Source organism: Mesoplodon bidens (assembly GCF_964165515.1).
Source record: "Mesoplodon bidens genome assembly, chromosome: 12".
Lineage (NCBI taxonomy): Eukaryota > Metazoa > Chordata > Mammalia > Artiodactyla > Ziphiidae > Mesoplodon > Mesoplodon bidens.
In genome coordinates, this window is record NC_138168.1 from 59,749,250 (window position 1) to 59,773,686 (window position 24,437).

The 24,437-nt window shown below is 34.5% G+C and overlaps 1 protein-coding gene across 4 annotated transcripts in view; it reads right to left on the reverse strand.

Annotated features, from left to right (window-relative positions):
• Positions 1-24,437, reverse strand: part of PTPRK (protein tyrosine phosphatase receptor type K) — a 588,095-nt gene that overhangs the window by 113,634 nt on the left and 450,024 nt on the right. For all 4 annotated transcript variants that reach the window (XM_081250577.1, XM_081250575.1, XM_081250574.1 and 1 more), the window contains exons 8-9: positions 7,496-7,798; positions 390-499 (exon numbers count right to left, since the gene is read on the reverse strand). In XM_081250577.1, coding sequence (XP_081106703.1) covers positions 390-499; positions 7,496-7,798 — 413 coding nt within the window. The remainder of the gene's footprint in view (positions 1-389; positions 500-7,495; positions 7,799-24,437) is intronic.

Consider the following 24,437-nt stretch of genomic DNA (forward strand, 5'->3'; position numbering starts at 1 on the left):
GATATATTTTGCTTTTTAGGTGTTTCTCCCCTACTCTGAAACAACTGACATTGAATGGCCTCTCCTAAATCATAGTGTGAAATATGAGTTTCTTAATTTTATAAAAATTTATTCTTTACAATCACCAGTAAGTCTGTTTGACAAGGCCCATCCTACTTCTCTGAAACAACAACATTTACTTAAGAATTTGAAAACTCTAGGTGCCATGCAATATTTGTTTTGATGCTTAATTTTGGAATCAAGGAATTGATAAATTAAAACAGAGAAGAACTAACATTGATTTTAATCCCCAATTCTCACTTACTTCTTTACCATTATTTTTCTCTAACATTTTCTTTTACTCTCCCCTTCAATCCATGTTTCAATAAACTTCCTTATTCTCCCAGTACCTCATATTGAGTGATGATTCCATTTGGATCCAAAGGTTCTTTCCAGTTCAAGAAGATCTTATTTTCAAAGGATGTTCCTTGAAGAGAATTGACTGGTACAGGGCCAGGCACTACAAATAAATACATTTTTGGTTATAAGGATCCTTATATCAGAAACAGAAAAAGTAAACATATAAGCTAAACAGGTTAAAAGTAAATAAAATAAATACAAATGTGTTCTTAAAAAGAAAATAAGCTGTATGGCAAGTTTTTAATAAATGGGAATACATGGGAATTCAAAGTAAATCAATCTATAAGCTTCTAATGCAGATTATGTACAACTGCAAAGTTATTTTTATTCAGAAGAATATTCTATCACCTTAGAGAGCTGAATAAATTGTGTAGTCTAGTTTTCTCTGTTGTATACCTCTAATGACATGAAGATCTCATTTGTAATTCGTTTCAAGAACAGAGCTTTCCCTGAAAGATCTCCCTGAAAGATTTTTTGAAGATTATTATAAGCCCCTAAAGTGTCTCCATAAACAGTGTTCATACAATAATAAATAATAATAATAATTAACACTCCTTAGACTCAAAAGCCAAACTATATAGTACTGAATTGAAATGTTCATTAACAGTCAATCTGACTTTTATAGCTATATTTATTACATTTCTATAACTTAAAAAAAGAGCATTGATTATTACAATTTTTTAAAAACTCCTTAAGATGAATAGGTTTTAAAGTCATTGCTTCAGTCTTTCGAATGAAATTCCCTTTTTCAAAGCTAAGAATCAAACCATTTTATAACGCTGGACTTGTTTAGAGCTCAACTATCAACATAACTGGTTTTGAAGTGTCCCCAGGTATGACAAGATTTGAGAAACCATTCCAGTCCTTATTTGCAAATGTCATATAACCCAGTGGCAGCAATGAATGATGTGTCAGCTTCTATAGACAAAATATAAGATACGAGATACTTTTGCTATCGTGTATTTTCCTTTTATATATTTTATTTAAATATTCGGTTGTTATTTATTTACATAAATATCCAGTTTCTTGTTCTCATAATGCTTAAAAATATATCCTATCCATCCTACTCTGCTTAAAAATATGCTTTCTCTTGAAAATATCAACCCAATATTGGGCAAATGTGTTTTTTAATTAATATTTTTCCTTAATCTAACGTTTCAGTAAACTTTACACATGACATTATCTAGAAATGTAGTTTCAGAGTACACAGCAATTTTGTGAGGACTGAAATAAATTAAAAATCACTGGATCAAAGTAAATGCATTGCAATGTGGCCAGCAGCATCAAGAAATTCTGAATGATATGTCAAAAGAGTAAGATTTATTTCAATCTACAAGCAGATGATGAATGATGTTATGACCTCTGGGAGAGCCAATATAATTTGGCATATTAATAATGAATTCATAAAGGAAAAAACCCACAGTAAACAGAAAAGATGCCAGGACTAAACTCTAGAAGATATATTCATTCATCTAACAGCTGAGGGCTTGGGGAAAAGTTAACCTAAGGCATCCACTCCCCTTGACCCCCAGGTCCACAGTATTGGCACAGGCTATGCAGTTATCGAGGCTGAGGGACCGTGATGGCCCCTGTGTGTAATCTGTGGCATCTGCTGAGGCTACCATGGGCCTTGGTTTGTTTCCTAAGAGAATACCTGTTGTTTCCATTCCACTCAAATGACATAAGCTTACAATTGTAGTTAAGGGAAAGTATTTATTTGCCTCTCCACACCTCTCATAGAGGGTGGCTCTTGGGGGGAGGAGGAAGTAAAGCCCCAACTAGTGAGTAAATGTTTATTTGATGGTATTATAATTACTACCTGTATTCACCAAACACGATTTGGTCAAAAAAATAATATGAAATGGCATGGATATGTTTCAAATTCTTCACAAATAAGGATAGTTTTTTTAAATTTATTTTTTTAATTTTATTATTTGAAAGCTATAGATGGTACTTTACTTTATTCTATTATTTTATTCTATTTTATTTTACTTTTTGGCTGCATTGTATGGCATGCAGGATCTTAGTTCCCTGACCAGGGATCAAACCTGTGCCCTATGCATTGGAAGTGTGGAGTCTTAACCACTGGACCGCCAGGGAAGTCCCAAGGATAGTTTTAAATGTTTGTAAATTCTACATTGAGAGAAGGGTAGAAATGGAAAGTAGCCTTCCTGGAATTTGTGTATTCCTCTGCTCTTCTTATACATGTTCAACTTTGTCAACAGGATTCACTTCATACACTTATGGAAAAGTTTGTGTGAAAATTATAGCCAAGAGAGTTCCACACTACTGATCTTGCACTGAGACCAGCATAGTGAATGAGGGAAAGAATTACACTTAGATGAACTACAAAACACACACATAAAACATATGGAGGAAAGGGGTAAGGGCACAGACAAACTATATTCAATAATTTTCTACAGACAACCTGTATTCAATAATTTTCTATGTTTGAAGGAAGACAATTCTTTATACAGACATCTATATGTACATATGATTTGTGCAAATACAACATGAAGTTACTAAGATCATGATCATGGCAGTCTTCATAGTGCAGGAAATGTCCTCTCACATTTCCACATCAACAACTTTTAATGGAGACAGAATGCTGACTTTTATTCCCCTGCTTATAATTTATTTGAGAGCTGTTTCAGCTAAATTTTTTTTTGCACATAAAAAAGTTCCTTAAAATATAACTCTCAAAGTGGAAGAGAAGAAAATGAAATGTGGGTGGGGCAAGATTATATTAAATAAGCTTTACAGTCTTTAAAATATAATAAATGTACATTTAAAAATAGCTTTGTATTAGTCAAAAAATGTCCCCAAACCAGGCTTTTCTGCTGAGCTAACTTCACAATATTGATTTTTATGAATGCTAGAATAAAAAGTGAAAAAAAAATCTCTTACACAAAAGTCTACCCGTGCATTAAAAAATGCATACAATAAATTAAATATAAATTCTACCTTAGGGTTCTGGTGGGAAATCATTCTAGCTTTCCTCTCATGGTTTATGGATGTACCCAGAATTCTTTTCATGAAATTATATTCTTTTATTAGATGGCTGATAATTTATTATTTTTCTATGTATACAGGGCAGCAATAACTTAGCAAGACTGACTTAATTAGATCATCATAATCCATTGATCTTCCAACAATAGATTATGATTTAGATATTCTGTCACCCGCCCCCCCCCCAATTCAGGAACATTGAGACACATCAAGTACTCTATGTAGAAACTGGAGTTTATAATGAGCAGATTTGGAGCCTGAATTATTTGCAAATACTTCATAGAAAGCTTGTACTTCAATCATTTAGTCTTATATAAAAAGCAAAAAATTAAAAAAACCCTTACAGTAGAAGGAATTACTTTGTGACTATACTACCATGAAATAATAACATGCACCTCAATATCATTACAAACAATAAAAAAATTCTTCAAAACAGAGGTTAAAATAAAACAAAAGTAGGAAATATTATTGAAATTAGACCAAATAGTTAATGCCATTTTACTTTTACAAAACTATTTCTAGATGAAATAAATAACACAGTCATGAGTTTGATCAATTTTAAGACATAATTTAAATTTCCATAGCAATTCACTTCCTGATTAGTAATCTAGTCATATGTGTACCCAAAAATACATTTAAAAATTTAATGCAATGTGAAAAAAGATTATATAAGCCTGACTGCATTCTTTGGTTTGTGGAAAGAAAAGCAGACTAAAAACTCATACCAAAGAATACCATCAAAATGAATTATATTGTTAGAGAATGACTGACTGAAGAACCACAAAACTCACATAACTGAGACTAATATTACCAATTAAGAAATCATGTTTTTTCATATATATGGAATCTAAAAAAAAAAAAAAAAAAAAGGTTCTGAAGAACCTAGGGGCAGGACAGGAATAAAGACGCAGATGTAGAGAATGGACTTGAGGACACGGGGAGGGGGAAGGGTAAGCTGGGATGAAGTGAGAGAGTGACATGGACATATATACACTACCAAATGTAAAACAGATAGCTAGTGGGAAGCAGCCGCATAGCACAGGGAGATCAGCTCGGTGCTTTGTGACCACCTAGAGGGGTGGGATAGGGAGGGTGGGAGGGAGACGCAAGAGGGAGGGGATATGGGGATATATATATATGTATAGCTGATTCACTTTGTTATAAAGCAGAAACTAACACACCATTTTAAAGCAATTATACTCCAATAAAGATAAAAAAATTCTTTTTTTTTCAATTTTAAGTGCAGGCAATAAAACATGAGTACATTCTTATTACAAAAATCACAGATTATAAAATGTATAGTGTACAATGAACAAATGGGACCTAATCAAACCTAAAAGCTTTTGTATAGCAAAGGAATCTGTCAATAAAACTAAAAGACAACCTGCAGAATGGGAGAAAATATATGCAAACAATGCGACTGACAAGAGGTTAATACCCAAATATACAAACTGCTTGTACAACTGAATGTCAAAAAAACCCAAACAACCCAATCAAAAAATGGGCAGACAACCTAAATAGACATTTTTCCAAAGAAGACATACATATGGGCAACAGGCACAGGAAAAGATGGTCAATAACCTTATCCTTAGAGAAATGCAAATCAAACACACAATGACGTATCACCTCACACTGGTCAGAATGGCCATCATCAAAAAGTCTGCAAATAATAAATGCTGGAGAGGGTGTGGAGAAAAGGGAATATCTGCACACCGTTGGCTGGAATGTAAACTGGTGCAGCCACTATGGAGAACAGTATAGAGGTTCCTTAAAAATCTAAAAATAGAGCTACCATATGATCCACCAATCCCACTTCTGGGTATATATCCAGAAAAGACAAAAACTCTAATAATTCAAAACAATACATGCACTCCAATGTTCATAGCAGCACTATTTACAATAGTCAAGACATGGAAACAACCCAAGTACCCATAAACAGACAATTGGCTTAAGAAGATGTGGTATATATATACACAATGAAATATTAGTCATAAAAAAGAATGAAATGTTGCCATTTGCAGCAACATGGATGGATCTACAGAATCCTATACTTAGTGAGGTAAGTCAGACAGACACATACTATATGGTATCACTTACATGTGGAACCTAAAAACAATGCAAATGAATCTATATACAAAACAGAAACAGACTTACAGACACAGAAAACAAACTCATGGTTACCAAAGGGGAGATGGAGGGAGGGGGGAGTATGGGATTAATGGATATGAAATACTATACATAAAATAGATAAGCAACAAGTATTTACTGTATAGCACAGGGAATTAAATTCAAGATCTTGAAATAAACTATAATGGAATATAATCTGAAAAAAAATAACTGAATCACTTTGCTGTGCAACTGAAACTAACACAATTTACAAATCAACTATACTTAAAAATGTTTAGTATAATACAGGCAAAATATTTATCCCACTTTATAAAATGAGATAGAGATTTTTCAGAGCTTTTGAATCCATGCTTAGACTTCCCATTTTGATACTCTACCTATGAAACAACTACACTCAACCACTGTTTCTTTCATAAGCATGTGTTGTATGTGTGTTGTGTGTGGGGGGGGCAGGGGGGTAATACGAGTGTTTGTGTGTTTATGTATAAAAGCAGGGTTTGTTCTTTAAAATGTTGTTAATGTTTTGATTAAGTGCAAGTTCAAACATGATAGCTGAGGTGACTGTTTTATTGTCTCAAAGATGACAAAAATACATTTATCATGAATAAGTCTTAGGCTTATTCTTTGAAATTTTATGAATATGCATAATTTTAGGACAATATTGTTTCCTTGAAAGTCTGAGCTAAATGAGGTTAAAAGCTTTCACTTCCCTTTATTATGACAAAAACAACAGAACAATCCAAGATCATTTCCATTTTTCAGAGTGAGAAAGTTTGAAGTAATAAGGAGAATTTCTAGAAACTATGGAATATTGACCCATTTTATGGCAATCTCATACTTGGCAGGCATCAAAATATACATCTGAGCCTAAAGTTTAGAACTCGAGGGAAATTGGGAACACTCAGGTATCAAATACATCCTGTTTTCTGAAACCCAAACAAAAATGTAGATGGAACCTTAGAGATCATCTAATTTAACCTTTTCATAATAGAGTTGAGAACTAGAGAACTAGAGGGGTGAAAGGATTTGCTAAGGTTACAGAGTTATTAGAGCCAGGACTGAAAACTCATGATTCCTGACTCCCCAGTTCGGTTTTGCCTCAATTCACTATATAGCACACTTTTTCCCCCTGCACGCTTTCATTCATAAAAGGAAATATTGCAAATGAAATGTCTTACATTGGAAGAATACAGTGTTATTATTAGATTATCATTTTTATACATTTTTGTCTAGGATACTATTTTTTTAAATCAGAATATGTATTCAAATTCACATTAATGACATACTATATTATGTGTGTGTAACTTATAATATTAATATAAATGTTTCTTCCTATTATTCAATAATTTAGAAGTAATACACATAGAAATTGGGCAAGTTATAATTCAATTACTTGGGTGGTAAAAAGATAGATAAAAGATGATAGCTTGCCAATATCTGATAAGGACCTTTATTTAGACTTAAACATATAAACTTTGACCTTCTTTTATATTTATAATTACATAAAACTATCTAAAAATAAATAGAATGGGTAAACAATGCTGCTTTCAAATCTAAAGGAAAGAAAGCTATTACTATTGATCTGTAAAATGCAAAAAACTATATTTTTAACTAAGTGCATTTCACCAATAGGTAATCGATGTAGTGCCACAAATGGTGAAAATTATTTTTGAACATTTGATAAAAACTTTATTTAGACTTTTAGTGTAGTTGCTACTTTTCTAATATTGTATAAAAATGGAAAACAATAAAGGAATAGTTCATTTAGTATTTGATGCTACCCTGAAGAATATTAAGCTTTTTGTTAAAGGCAAACCCTTTCTAAAGTTAACCCTGTTAAAAGTATTTAGCAGATTTCGGAATCCAATTCAATTTTGGGGACTCTAGGCAAAACTGTAAGCAAGTACATAATTCTTGTCATATAATTCCCCCCTTTAAAAATAAGGAAGTATGAGCATACCATCTTCATCAGTTTGAATAATCGTCTCTTCACTCTCCTTCCTGCCTTCTGGATTGGTTAGGATCATTTTGAGGCTGACGTTTGTATAAGGCGGCAGATGGTTCACAACATGCTGAGGGGCTTTGGGGTCCATGTCCAAACAGTCTGCCTTGCTCTCATTGTGACCACGGAAGTAATGGTAGCAGATAGTGACATTAAAAGTGTGGCAACGAGTGATGTTGTAACCCAGGGATTCCCAGTCCACAGCAATGCGTCTTGCCTGTATCTCAGCAATCTTTAAAGTCTTTGGGGTTCGCATAGGTTCTGAAAAATAAATCAAAGACACAGATAGCTGTCAACTTTACCATGAATAATCTTGAAAAAATTTAACACTGAGCATGACATAGCATGTGTAAACCTAGGAAAATCTGGAAGTCATCGTTTATTCTCATTTTCTTTATTACTCATGATCTTATTCTTAAAGGTTTCTGTTAAGGCTATGATTTACCAATGGGAAGAGAAATGGGAAGTAAAATGTCCACAATCCATAGTACTCAGGAACATGGCAGAAAAATAAAAACCTGAAAATGTGGCCACAATGCTTTTATAGTTGTTTCTGTTGTTACTGCCCTATTCCCCATCTTTCTTTGGTCATTATTGAGCAAGTGAATTAGCTAATACATCATAATGGATGAGAGTCAACATGTTATGCTCTCTGATTTGTCATGTCACCAAGCTATGCTGTATACTAATTAGTCTAGTTGTAATACTAAACTACCATTTACAAAAATGATGCAGATATTAATTAACATTTATTATTTCAGTAATGATGTTGTTCATCAAAGCAGAAAAATATCTGAGAAAAATTGCAAGAACACATGTGGATATTCACATTGTCATCTATCCTTCTTGATCTCTTTTTGTCTTTCTCTAGGAAACGCTCAGGTTTGATAATCCATTCAGTGTCACCGAAACCAAACTGGGAAGTGAATTTCCATTCAACTGGAAAATGCTGGCAGAACTAAACACTCTGAAGACTGGAATCCATCCATCACTCCTTCCCAAGTGTATACTTTTCTCATGCAAGACTAACTTTAATCATCTAACTTAATCAAAATAATTACCCTATGAAAGTCATGGCCATGGCAAAGTCTACACAGTAAACAAACCAATACACAGCAAAACTTTAATACATTGATTTGACAAAGAGATTAAAGTCAAGGTCAAGGTTGAGGCCTTGTTGGTGCCTCCATTAGCTCACGAGGGATTGTTAGTTCTCATGAAAAATATAAATCAGTAGGGAAAAAGTGAAGAAAAATAAGTAATACAAAAAGCCCAATATGGGTGTTTTTATAAATTTTCATTTTTGAGATTAAAATCTTAGTTGTGTGAAAATAATCAGCATGGCACACAGATGGCAAACCCAAATTGGGATTCCAGTTCAATATATTTAATGTGCAATGTGAAATACACTCTGGTGGCCATTTAATTTAAAACCTCAAAACTATAAAAATACATATATATATATATGCAAATTAATCTTTGGTAGAATCCAAAGTTTAGGTTTTACATTCTGTCTGATCTTCTGATTGTTTACAATATCCAGTCCCCCTATTTTACCACTTTTGTTTCAGTGTTAAGTAGGCTGGAAGAAAGATGTGTTTTTTTAATCATTTAAAAAAATATCTTTATATGTCTAGCTCTATGTTATCATTTTCCCCACCAGGCACAAGAGTGAGATGATATTTTCCTTTCCATCTAGTTAGACTAAAAACACAGTCTTTGGCATCACTGCCCACAAACTGGCCAGGCACTTATAGGTAGGATCATCCAAAAACTTCCCAGATAAATTGTGACTTTGCTGCCTGTTAGGTAGCAATCAGATACAACTGAGTGGCCACATTGCAGTCAGTCCATACGTTGTTCTAAAAGTGTCTAGATTGAGAAATTTCTCCAGAAAATACCTGATACATATGAATGCAAGTATCCCATATAGCAATAAGAGAAAACACCAATAAATATTTATTCCTCCGCTTTAAATTTTTTAGGTCTAGTAGTCATATACCTGTTTTCATACACCCTTCATTTTGAACCTGACATCTTATTCCTTTATAAACTTCTCTTTTTCCAAGTGATCATTCTCTTTCATACATCTTTTCATTTTATGCCACTATTCAATTTGCACTTACCCTGCATTCTAATACAACTTTAAAAGACTAAGAAAAGCATAAAGAAATTGAAGAAGACACAAATGAAAGATACTCAGTGCTCATGGACTGGAAAAATCAATATTGTTAAAATGGCCATACTACTGAAAGCAATCTACAGATTCAATGCAATCCCTATCAAAATTCCAATGACATTTTTTTCGAAGAAATGAAACAAATAATCTTAAAATTTGTATGAAACCACAAAAAAACCCCAACTGGCCAAAGTAATCTTGAGAAAAAAGAACAAAGCTGGAGGCATCATGCTCTCTGATTTCAAACTATATTACAAAGTTAAAATAATTAAAATGATATATTTGTACTGAAACAGACACATAGATGAATGGAACAGAATAGAGAGCCCAGAAATAAATGCACACATATCTGGTCAATTAACTTATGAAAAAGGAGTCAAGAATATACAATGGGGAAAGAACTATCTCTTCATTAAATGGTATTGGGAAAACTGGACAGTTATATGCAAAAGAGTGAAACACAACCACTGTCTTACACCATATACAAAAATTAACTCAAAATGGATTAAAGACCTGAAAGTAAGACCTGAAATCATAAAACTCCTAAAAACAAACAAACAAACAAAAAGATGGTAAGCTCCTTGACACAGGTTTAGGCCATGACTTTTTTTAATCTGACACCAAAAGCAAAAATAAATAAGTGGGACTATATCATACTAAAAAGCTTCTGCACAGCAAAGGAAACCATCAACAAAATGCAAAGGTAACCTACTGAATGGAAGAAAATATTTGCAAATCATATATCTGATAAGCAGTTAATATCCAAAATATATAAAGAACTCCTACAACTCAATAGCAAAAAAACCCCAAACAGGCTGATTAAAAAATGGGCACAAGATCCAAAGAGACATTTTCCCAAATAAGACATACAGATGGTCAACAGGTACATGAAAAGATGTTCAACGTCAGTAATCATCAGGGAAATGCAAACCAAAAGTACAAGATATTGCCTCACACCTCTCAAAATGGCTGTCATCAAAAAGATAAGAAATAACAAGTGTTGGTGAGGATGTGGAGAAAAGGGATCCCTTGTGCACCGTTGGGAATATAAATTGGTGCAGCCACTATGGAAAACAGTATTAAAGTTCCTCAATTAAAAACAGAACTACAGGGCTTCCCTGGTGGCGCAGTGGTTGAGAGTCCGCCTGCCGATGCAGGGGACACGGGTTCGTGCCCCTATCCCGGAAGATCCCACATGCCGCGGAGCGGCTGGGCCCGCGAGCCATGGCCGCGGAGCCTGTGTGTCCGGAGCCTGTGCTCCGCAACGGGAGAGGCCACAGCAGTGAGAGGCCCGCGTACAGCAAAAAAAAAAAAACAAACAAACAAAAAACAGAACTACCATATGATTCAGCAATTCCACTTCGGAGTATTTATCTGCAGAAAATAAAAACACTAACTGAAAAGATATATGTACCCCCATGTTCACTGCAGCACTATTTACAAGGAAACAACACAAGTGTCCATCAAGGGATGAGTGAGTAAAGAAAATGTGTTTACATATACATATCTATGCATATCTATATATATACCATGGGATATTATTAAGCCATGAAAAAGAGCAAAATTTTGACATTTGCAGCAACATGGATAGACTTCCAGGGTATTAGGCTAAATGAAATATATCAGACAGAGAAAGACAATACCATATAATCTCTCTTATGTGTGGGGTCTTAAAAACAAAAACAAAAAAGAACCAAAAAAACAAGATCATAGATCAGTTAGAGAGAACAGATTGGCAGTTGCCAGAAGCAGGGGATGAGGGGTCAGAGAAATAAGTAAACAGGGTATAATGTATTAAAAAATAAAATGAAATAAAAATTTTAAAAGAATCTGTTTTACAGATGTATGACACAACTTCATTGGTAGTAGTGGAGGAAAATTTTACCTTAGTAACTTTGGCAATGAGTAGAAACTACAAGACCAATAAAACTCCAAAAAACAACAAAAAACAAGAAAAAAAGTGGATATTCATAGGAATGGTTTAAAGTTTACACATGACTTTAGTCATCACAGAGGGACTATATTTCTGAACAGCAAATTTAGAGGCCTCTTTTAAAAAAAAGAAATTAAAAAAAGTGTACACATGAACGTGAAAAAAAGTGGAGATGCAAAATGGTAAAGAAAAAAACCCTACTTAACACTTCATGTACTAAAAGCCTCTACCATTTGCCTGTCAAATTACTGACTACATATTTACATTTTCTCCCAAACTAATAATAAAATAATTTAAAAAATTAATTTCTCTATTTATAAAGTTAAATAATTATAAAAATAAATAGAAATTTTCTTCTCCTAACTAATCTCATTATATCCAATTTCTTTTGCCTTTCAGCTTCCTTTATTCAACCCTTTTATGGAGCACTGAAAATAGGGAATATATGTGCTATTCAATTTCTGCTCAGCTGCTGCAGCTAGCTGACTGCCTATTAGAACTGCTTGACATTCTGAATAGCCCTAGAGCAAGTCGAAGTTTGGAGGAACTTGGTGTTTCTCTAGGCTTGGAAAAGCCAGAAGAGATGTAAATGTGTGCATACTGAGGGACTCGCTGTCAAAAGCAGAAGTAACTCACTACCCCCACTCTTTTTATTCTCGTATTTGAAATTAAAAAAAAAAAGTAAAATAAAAGCATACCCAGACACTGTGAAAGACACAATAGCTCTACACCCTCAATTATTCATTTTTAAGAGTTGACAAAAATATATTTATTATGTATTGGTAGTATGTAAAAAAATACAGAGTTCACTTTGAGTGAGAATTCTGTTTCGGTGTATTTAAATGCTGCTAACTTTGACACTAATATAAATTAGATTTTAATACTCTAATTTAAAATCTGGAAAAGGTAGCTTTAGAAATTCTATACATATGTTCATAAACCACAATCATAATATCAGTTGCCAACACTTTATTAACTGGTAAAAAAACAAAGATTTGTGAAAAGAAATAGCTTTTTAATAGGCAAAGAATCTTTCTACGAGGTCAATATGGTATTTAAAATCTATATTTTTCACAATGGCTTGAAGAAATGCTGCAAAATGAATTGTTATTACTAAAATAGTGCTTAAAATATAATCTTACTGCCATCTAGGGCAATATTCAGAAACCAACATACAACAAAGTAAACACACACACACACACGTATGCAGAAACACATCTAAAGTCAAAATTCAATTATTTTGAGCTATAAGGCATCTGCAGTAATTCAGAGGAAGTCACTGTCTAATTACACTTATTTAGTTGACACGTGCTTTATTTTTTTCCAGTTTTTATTGAGGTTGGATATTCTCAGCTGTATTTACATATATGTTATAATCACATATATGTATCCATGCACGTATATCTATGTATATATTCACATATACATATATAAGCACATACAGATACATACACACATACAATAGGCACTCTGCTATGCAACACCTCTGAAGTCTGTTAGCGCTGACATGGGCTGACAACCACGTATACATAGATTTTTTAAAATCAGGATATAAACAGCAGGGACTTGAGACTGTTCTACTACTATGAAATCCATTCACAGAAAATTCTATCAGAGAATTAGACAAGAAAATTACCTAAATTCCTCACCCTGATCCATTAGTCTTGTGCCTCACCAATAATTGTGTTGTATTTCTGAGATATGAATGCATAAGTAAAAATTTAAACTTTTAAAATTGGAATAATTAACTTTTGTAGAATAAACGGAAGTAGAAGGATATTGCTCAGGACTCACTATGTTATATAAAGCTGGGCATAAGTGCTGTTTTAAGGATTAAATAATTTAAAGACCTAGTGTGGTGAATGGCACATAGAGACGTCACAGTATTTATAACAACATAGGTCACCACAATGATGATACAACAATGGGGATCACATTCATCAATGCACTACTTGTCAAGTGGTTTGAAATTTACTAAATGTTCTTTCTTCTTCCCAATTTTTAATTTTCCATTTTCAAATTTTTGTTAGGTATTCCATACATGTGTTTATAAAACAGTTCTCTTTCCTTCTCTCTCATTTTGCTTTTCTAGTAAAAGGAAATTTGAGAGAGAAACAAGGAATTGGAAAAAGTTGTGGAGCAAAATTCTGGCAGAAACTTGGGAATAAATATAGCAAAGGAGTGACCTTCATGCAGCAAAGGATCATATTAAAATATTTTGAACAAGTAATCCATCTATTGTGAAACAAAAATAGATTGCCTATTATATGAAGTGTATGATACCAGACACTGTGGAGGATTCTAAAGTGAATAAAACAATAATAGACCTCAAGGAGCTTAACATTTATTTAGTAAAGATGATAAACTAAGAAAAAAAATTAAAGCAGTATGATATAAATGGTATATGAATGGAATAAAATACTATAGGAATTCAAGAGAGAGAAACAACTTCCACCTGTCAAATGGAAGAGATATTTGCATTTGGTCTCAATGGGTAAGGCAAGAAGATCTATAGACATAATTTGGATAAATAATAAAAATGCAGAGGAAACAAGATGAATAAATACAAACACAATTGGAAAAAATATGTAATCCCATTTGGTTGCTGTACAAGTTATCTAATAGGAGGTTATATAGGAAAAGTTGGTTGGGAAAAGATTGGAAAAACTTTGGATGTCATGATAAGAGGTAACTTGATCTAAGAGCCAATGGAAAGTAACTGAGCAGGAAATTAACACAATTAATTAACTACTTTAGAAAAATTACTTTGGAGGTTTTGTCAAGTGTGCAGACACTGGAAGTGGAAAAATCCAAAGATTGTAATGTGTTAGGGAAGAATAAGGGGCCAAGAACGAGTGTGACTTCAGGAGACAATGGCTTTCTTTATTTTCCTGCCAAAAGTTGATCAGCCAGGTTTACTAACTTTTCCCATTCCATTTTTCCTTTATCATTCACCTATTTCCTAGTTGTTACAGTGAGAAAAGCCACATGAAATCAAGAAGAAATAAAAAGAGATAGCAGAAAAGTTATATATCAAATCTATGACCAGTAATATACAATTAGCAGATAAATAAAGAAATAGCATATCACTGTCCTTACTTAAATTCTAAACAGATCAAGCATGGGATTTATCCTTGTAATAGTTTTTGTGTCAAATATTTAACACAACTTGATAGGATAAAATGAAGAACTACTTAAGAATTCTCTGAAGATTAAGAAAAATTAAGGCAACATGAGTAGAAAGGACCTGTTGACTTTGAGTCACCTCTCAACAGCAAGATGATTTAATAAGTGGTTCTAGATAACAGATAAAAGGAAATTCAATTTTGGGTATTTGTTAAACAACACATGACATGACAGGCCAATATCCAGGTCCTTCTCTAGTGATAATCTCTGGTTACCCTGAAAGAGTTGTGAAAACAAAAGCTTTAGCAGCTACAAGAGAATCGAGGGCAGGGATCACATTTCCCTAGAATCAGTTTTTAATGATAAAACTTATTATCCAGCTGTCAGTCAGAGAGAAATAGAAGATGTCCCAAAGCTCATGCCAAGAAGAAAAGGAAGATGTTGTCAAAGATGTCACAAACTAAGAACACTGAAGCATGACAGGGAGCTTCTTGCTCCTGGCTGCCTTTTCATCAGAAATCTTAGAAGCTGACTGCAAAGCACAATTTCCATTCCATTTATCAAAACAAACACAAGGAAAGTGAACTTCCTGACTGTTAGAGAAAATATTGTTGGTGTAAAATAAGAAATAATTGAGATGAAATTTCTGAACAAAGTTGAATTTTTTTTCTAAAAAAAAAAAAGGAAGAAGACATTGGCATACCTTGGGGGAGGAAAAAACTGAGGTGCTTTGGAAGACATTGTCTTTACTTTACTCTATTGATGCTTTGTACTTTTATTTTCCTCATGGTAATGACTGAGGATAATCAAGGTTTTACACTGCACATCTTTTTAGTCTTAGAGCATCATTAGTCTTGCCAAAAAGATTTCATCTCTGCTCCCACGGGTCAAATTGAGTTAATGATAAGTTGGTGAGATGACTTGATTAGCACTGTAATATGAGGGAGCCTCAGGTCCAGGAATAACCACAAACCAACTGTCAGCTCTTTTGGCTTTCTGGCTGTGTTGTTGAAATGACATGTTTGCCCTCAGGGGATATAGAATGACAGGGGGGTGCATGGCTCACTCAGCTCTCCTGCAGAGTCACAGAAATATTTACCCAGTACCATCAGAACAATACTAAGCACATCATCAAATTAAACCAAAATATGTCATCTTCACTGCTCTCAAGAGTCTGACTGAAGTACATCAGATAATTCTAATAACATTTGCATACTCTATAATAATGCTAAGGAAACTGATTTGCAAAAGAACTTACTACCAAAATGACGTGGAAAAAAAAAGACAAAAATAACTATTTTTCCAATAGATAAATCCTACTGAATGTCTTATTAAACCTAATTCTCAAAACATGGGGAGTTGAAAATTTGGGGGTTCTTTAATGTTTTTCGCTTAAATTTTTATCTAATAATATCAGACTGTGTTGGAAGAACCATGTAATTACAGTCAATCCACTTCAATTCATCTCTCATACTGCATATTCTGCTTATATGTTATACTTTAAACAATACAAAAAAATAAAACATTTTGTATAGCTAACCACCTATACTTGGATAAAACATAAAATAGAAAGAGAAGAGTTTTTTTTTTCTTTTTTTCTTTTTTCTTGCGGTACGTGGGCCTCTCACTGTTGTGGCCTCTCCCGTTGCGGAGCACAGGCTCTGGACGCGCAGGCTCAGTGGCCATGGCTCACGGGCCCAGCCGCTTCATGGCATGTGGGATCTTCCTGGACAGGGGCACGAACCCATGTCCCCTGCATTGGCAGGCGGACTCTCTACCACTGTGCCACCAGGGAAGCCAGAGAAAAGGCATTTTAAAAATTTATTGAAGGAAAAAAAGAAGAGAATAATCTACCCCTAGTGTAAAAACAAACTTTATTTTTCATAAAAATGTTTAGCAACAGCATTAATCACATACAAAATGTACAGTGAGTTGTATATTACCCTAAAAAAGTAATATGGAAAAAACTACTTCATCATATACAGTGTATAAAATAAGATGAATGGAGAGGAGCTGTATACAGCAATGACAAAACTCTAGAGGGAATTTTCTTTTTTTTTTTTTTCTTTTTGCGGTATGCGGGCCTCTCACCGTTGTGGCCTCTCCCGTTGCGGAGCACAGGCTCCGGACGCGCAGGCCTAGCGGCCATGGCTCACGGGCCCAGCCGCTCCGCGGCATATGGGATCCTCCCAGACCGGGGCACGAACCCGTATCCCCTGCATCGGCAGGCGGACTCTCAACCACTGCGCCACCAGGGAGGCCCTAGAGGGAATTTTCAATGCCTTCTCCACCCCTAAAAGGAAGATAAATGACACACTTCTTAGGTCGTACTAAAAAATGAGGTAAATATTTTGTATGCTAAGCAAAGTGGTTGGCCCATAGTATATGCTTGGAAACTTAATTTTCTGAACAATAAAGCAACTAATTTTAATATGTTTTATGTTCAAGAGCTAATGAAAATAGAACTTAAGAACTCAGTTCTGTGATGGCTCCAATTCTTCACCTCTCTTTGCATCCACACTGTTGGCCATGTGATTTTACAACCCATCACACCAAAGAAGTGGGGTTTATTTCCCCATCTTTTGATTTGGGGCTTGCTTCATGACTTGCTTTGGTCAACAGAATGAAGCAAAAGTGGCGGTGTGCTCATTTTCAGCCTGTATCTCAAAGAGTCCTGTGAGCTCCTCTTGCTCTTACACCTCCACCATCACTTCTGGACTAAGAAATGCATGTGGAACAGAGCTGAGTTAGTCACCTCGTCGTGCCAGCAAAGGTCATCTAGACCAGCCAATTGCCAGTCCACCAGCAGATCTGTGAGCCAGACAAGATCATCAGAGGCTTTCTGCCACTGATGAGATTTTGTGGTTAGTAACTGTTCAGCATTTTGATATAATCCCTATCCCTAATCTCTTCACTTGGTAAATTACCTCAATATTTTTGTGAAGATTATGTCAGTGATCCCTCCATAGAACAGTACTTTACAAATTTTATTTCTCTAATAATGAGTTGTGCTGAGCCACTACATGCTTATTTAGTATGCTTTTTTATTTTTATTTTTATTTTTTTTGCGGTACACGGGCCTCTCACTGTTGTGACCTCTCCCGTTGCGGAGCACAGGCTCCGGACGTGCAGGCTCAGCGGCCATGGCTCACGGGCCCAGCTGCTCCGCAGCATGTGGGATCCTCCCAGACTGGGGCACGAACCCGTGTCCCCTGCATCGGCAGGCGGACTCTCAACCACTGCGCCACCAGGGAAGCCCAGTATTCTTTTTGTATTAAAGTAAACATTTATTAAGGGCCTGGCATGTGTCAAATATTGTGGCAGTATGATATAAGATTTAAAAAACTACTTTAAATGAATATATTTTTGTCTTTATTTCCTGTATGCTCTTTGAGGGCAGGTTCATTTCTTCACTATGCTTCCAAAGATACTAATATATTAAATATTGGACTAATAATTCTATGAGGTATAAGACATGCCAATACTTTATTCTAAGCTATAATAATTTAGAGTGATTTTCTAGCACCCTAATCCATCGCTGCAACACAACATTTATTAAAATATTTTAATTTTTATATCAATATAAGTTTACAGGTATATATAAAATGAATCAGCAATATAATCTAAATTTCTTTACTTTTGAGTGGATAGGTCTAACAGAAAAATACATTTACATATATATTTTTATCCAAATCCCTCTAATAATATTTAGATGCAGAAATAGTACATGTTTTCCTCAACTACGTATCTCCTTTGTAAACATCCTACATCTGTCCTTGAATGAGTCAAGCCAGTCAATTCAAACTCGGAAATTATTATAAAGTATATTAGTAAATGAGAGGTTAGGAGGGCCCATTTTAAGTGAGGCTATCTTATGCCATGAAGTCCCCCCAAGACAGCTCAAAATAAACTACAACAATTACATTATAATGATATTCCAAGTATGTATGGCTCATTTCACTCCCAACAAAGATTATGATTTTAATACACCGACTTAGGTCCTTCTTTCATTCCTTCCGGAAACTTAAAAAATAAACTAATTTGCTTTGGATCACTTTTCTGAAGAAACACGAGAAAATTTCTAAATTATAATAGAAAAAAGCTAGAGTAATACAAATTTTGAAAGTGATAATGGTTATTGACACACTTTAATACATCATTTGATTTAATAAAGTGAAAGTCTGGTAACATGCTTGCTTCAGGGGAACAGAAAGACAGATAAGGACTGCAGGGGTGATGATTATTTGTCCATTTCCTTTTCTGAAGCCACCATTTATTCTATGCTTTCATGCATGATTAACAGCTAGAGATCCTTCACATGTAATCAATAGTTGTGAAGTTTTATATCAGGTTTAGAGATTAGACAGCCTTGATTACAAATTTTATCGATTTGTACAGCTTAGCTGCAGAAATCCCTGTACATTTTTCAGAAGTTAAATTAAAAGGAGATACATGCTCGACACACACTAGAAATGCCAGTGTGATGATAAGGTGTGACCTCTTTATACTCATTCCTCCAGATGAATAAAACCCTTCTAGTACACTAAAACATGAATCAGCATGTCAACAAGTATCAAGCTGAGATAGTAAACAGAGAGAAAATGTGACAAAAAGAATTACAAAACCACACGGAAACCTGCCTACACTATAATTAATACAGGAGACTTGCAAGAATTAATTGCTTCAGCTCATTTGTAAATTAGACAATTGACAGAGATAAGAATAATGAACTCCTTAACTTTCACCTGGGACAACCTGAGCCTATATTACAACTGAAGATTCATGATCTCTTTTAAGATAAAGGAACAAGGACAAATTTAATTACTAGAGAAATAAATATAATCATTTTAAAGTTAGCAAGTAAACTAGTGAATATAAAATTCATATCCAAATCTGATTTATGAATATTCCTACCTTAAAAACTTTTAAGGAACTCCTGTATATTTTATGTCCACTATCTGAAGGTCTGAGATTGTCCAGAAAAAAATCAATAAACATCTATACACTCAACAAATGCTGGGGGGGGTGCTAATATTTTCCACAATAAAAATCTTAAATGTTTTTAAATGTTCTATTACAGATTTCTGAATATTATTTCACCTTTATTCCTTTGTGAAATATCTTTCATTATTCTAATTGAGTATGTCCCAGATCTGCATTAAGTCCTATATATGATGACACCCAAGGATCTCATTCAGATTCGACGGAGAAATTAAAACCTTAACAGACAAGCAAAAGCTAAGAGAATTCAGCACCACCAAACCAGCTTTACTCAAATGCTAAAGAAACTTCTCTAGGCAGAAAACACAAGAGAAGGAAAAGACCTACAACAACAAATCCAAAACAATTAAGAAAATGATAATAGGAACATATACATCGATAATTACCTTAAATGTAAATGTATTAAATTCTCCAACCAAAAGAAATAGATGGGCTGAATGGATAGAAAAACAAGACCTGTATATATGCTGTCTAAAAGAGACCCACTTCAGACCTAGGGACACATACAGACCAAAAATGAGGGATGGGAAAAAGATATTCCATGCAAATGAAATCAAAAGAAAGCTGGAGTAGCAATTCTCATATCAAATAAAAAAGACTTTAAAATAAAGACTATTACAAGAGACAAAGAAGGACACTACATAATGATGAAGGGGTCAATCCAAGGAGAAGATATAACAATTGTAAATATTTATGCAACCAACATAGGAGCACCTCAATACATAAGGTAAATGCTAAGAGCCAAAAAGGGGGAAATTGACAGTAACAGAATCATAGTAGGGGACTCTAACACCCCACTTTCACCAATGGACAGATCATCCAAAATGAAAACAAAAAAGGAAAAACAAGCTTTAAATGATACATTAAACACTATCGACTTAATTGGTATTTATAGGACATTCCATCCCAAAACAGTAGGATACACTTTCTTCTCAAATGCTCATGGAACAGTCTTCAGGATAGATCATATCTTGGGTCACAAATCAAGCCTTGGTAAATTTAAGAAAATTGAAATCATATCAAGTATGTTTTCCCGACCACATCGCTCTGAGACTAGATATCAATTACAGGAAAAAAATCTGTAAAGAATACAACCATATGGACGCTAAACAATACACTACTTAACAACCTAGAGATCACTGAAGAAATCAAAGAGGAAATAAAAAAATACCTAGAAAAAAATGACAATGAAAACACGACTACCCAAAATCTATGGGGTTCAGCTAAAGCAGTTCTAACAGAAAGTTTATAGCAATACAATCCTAGCTCAAGAAACAAGAAACATCTCAAAGAAACAACCAAACCTTACACTGAAAGCAATTAGAGAAAGAAGAAGAACAACAACAACAAAAAAACCCCCAAAGTTAGTGGAAGGAAAGAAATCATAAAAATCAGATCAGAAATAAATGAAAAAGAAATGAAGGAAACAATAACAAAGATCAATAAAACTAAAAGCTGTTTCTTTGAGAAGATAAACAAAATTGATAAACCATTAGCCAGACTCATCAAGAAAAAAAGGGAGAAGACTCAAATCAATAGAATTAGAAATGAAAAAAGAGAAGTAAAAACTGACACTGCAGAAATACAACCGATCATGAGAGATTACTGCAAGCAACTATATGCCAATAAAATGGACAACCTGGAAAAAATGGACAAATTCTTAGAAAAGCACAACCTTCCGAGACTGAGCCAGGAAGAAATAGGAAATATAAATAGATCAATCACAAGCACTGAAATTGAGACTGTGATTAAAAATCTTCCAACAAACAAAAGCCCAGGACCAGATGGCTTCACAGGCGAATTCTATCAACATTTAGAGAAGAACTAACACCTACCCTTCTCAAACTCTTCCAAAATATAGCAGAGGGAGGAACACTCCCAAACTCATTCTACGAGGCCACCATCACCCTGATACCAAAACCAGACAAAGATGTCACAAAGAAAGAAAACTACAGGCCAATATCACTGATGAACATAGATGCAAAAATCCTCAACTAAATACTAGCAAACTGAATCCAACAGCACATTAAAAAGATCATACACCATGATCAAGTGGGGTTTACCCCAGGAATGCAAAGATTCTTCAATATATGCAAATCAATCAATGTGATACACCATATTAACAAACTGAAGGAGAAAAACCATATGATCCTCTCAGTACACACAGAAAAATCTTTCAACAAAATTCAACACCCATTTATGATAAAAAATGGTGTTGATAAAGGCCATATATGACAAACCTACAGCCAACATCATTCTCAATGGTGAAAAACTGAAACCATTTCCACTAAGATTAGGAAAAAGACAACGTTGCCCACTCTCACCACTATTATTCAACATAGTTTTGCAAGTTTTAGCCACAGTGATCAGAGAAGAAAAAGAAATAAAAGGAATCCAAATCAGAAAACAAGAAGTAAAGCTGTCACTGTTTGCAGATGACAGGGTAGTATACATAGAGAATACAAAGAGAATCCTAAAGATGCTACCAGAAAACTACTAGAGGTAATCAATGAATTTGATAAAGTAGCAGGATACAACCTAATGCACAGAAATCTCTTGCATTCCTATACATTAATGATGAAAAATCTGAAAGAAAAATTAAGGAAATGCTCCCATTTACCATTACAATGAAAAGAATAAAATACCTAGGAATAAACCTACCTAAGGAGACAAAAGATCTGTATGCAGAAAAGTATAAGACACTGATGAAAGAAATTAAAGACCATACAAACAGATGGAGAGATATACCATGTTCTTGGATTGGAAGAATCAACATTGTGAAAATGACTATACTACCCAAAGCAATCTACAGATTCAATGCAATCCTAAACAAACTACCGATGGCATTTTTCATAGAACTAGAACAAAAAATTTCACAATTTGTATGGAAACACAAAAGATCCCGAATCAAGACCCCGAATCATTGCCAAAGCAATCTTGAGAAAGAAAAACGGTGCTGGAGGAATCAGGCTCCCAGACTTCAGACTATATACTACAGTATCAGACTATACTACAGATGAAAGCTACAGTAATCAGAAGAGTATGGTACTGGTACAAAAACAGAAATATAGATCAATGGAACAGGATAGAAAGCCCAGAGATAAACCCATGCACATATGGTCACCTTATCTTTGATAAAGGAGGCAAGAATATACAATGGAGAAAAGACAGCCCCTTCAGTAAGTGATGCTGGGAAAACTGGACAGCTACATGTAAAAGAACAATATTAGAACACCCCCTAACACCATACACAAAAATAAAGTCAAAATGGATTAAAGACCTAAATGTAAGGTCAGAGACTATAAAACTCTCTGAGTAAAACATAGGCAGAACAGTCTGTGACATAAATCACAGCATGATCCTTTTTGACCCACCTCCTAGAGAAATGAAAATAAAAACAAAAATAAAGAAATGGGACATAATGAAACTTAAAAGCTTTTGCACAGCAAAGGAAACCATAAACAAGATGAAAAGACAATCCTCAGAATGGGAGGAAATATTTGCAAATGAAGCAACTGACAAAGGATTAATCTCTAAAATTTACAAGCAGCTCATGCAGCTCAATATCCAAAAAACAAACAACCCAATCCAAGAAAGTGCAGAAGTCCTAAATAGACATTTCTCCAAAGAAGATATACAGATTGCCAACAAACACATGAAAGAATGCTCAACATCACTAATCATTAGAGAAATGCACAATCAAAACTACAATGAGGTATCACCTCACACCAGTCAGAACGGCCGTCATCAAAAGTTCTACAAACAATAAATACTGGAGAGGGTGTGAGGAAAGGGAATCCTCTTGCACTGTTGTTGGGAATGTAAATTGATACAGCCACTATGGAGAACAGTATGGAGGTTCCTTCAAAAACTAAAAATAGAACTACCATATGACCCAGCAATCCCACTACTGGGCATATACCCTGAGAAAACCATAATTCAAAAAGAGTCATGCACCACAATGTTCACAGCAGCTTTATTTACAATAGCCAGGACATGGAAGCAACCTAAGTGTCCATCGACAGATGAATGGATAAAGAAGATGTGGCACACATATACAATGGAATATTACTCAGCCATTAAAAGAAACGAAACTGAGTTATTTGTAGTGAGGTGGATGGACCTAGAGTCTGTCATACAGAGTGAAGTAAGTCAGAAAGAGAAAAATGAATACCTTATGCTAACACATATATATGGAATTTAAAAAAATGGTTATGAAGGACCTATGAGCAGGACAGGAATAAAGACACAGACGTAGAGAATGGACTTGAGAACACGGGGAGGGGGAAAGGTAAGCGGGACGAAGTGAGAGAGTGGCATGGACGTATATACACTATCAAATGTGAGATAGATAGCTAGTGGGAAGCAGCCACATAGCACAGGGAGATCAGCTCGGTGCTTTGTGACCACCTAGAGGGGTGGGATAGGGAGGGTGGGAGGGAGACGTAAGAGCGAGGAGATATGGGGATATATGTATATGTGTAGCTGATTCACTTTGTTATAAAGCAGATACTAACACACCATTTTAAAGCAATTATACTCCAGTTAAGATGTAAAAATAAATAAATAAAAAATAAAATAAAATCTACTAATATTTTCAAATGATTCCACAGAATAACATAAAACGTGACAACACATAGAAACAACAACCTGGGAGATTG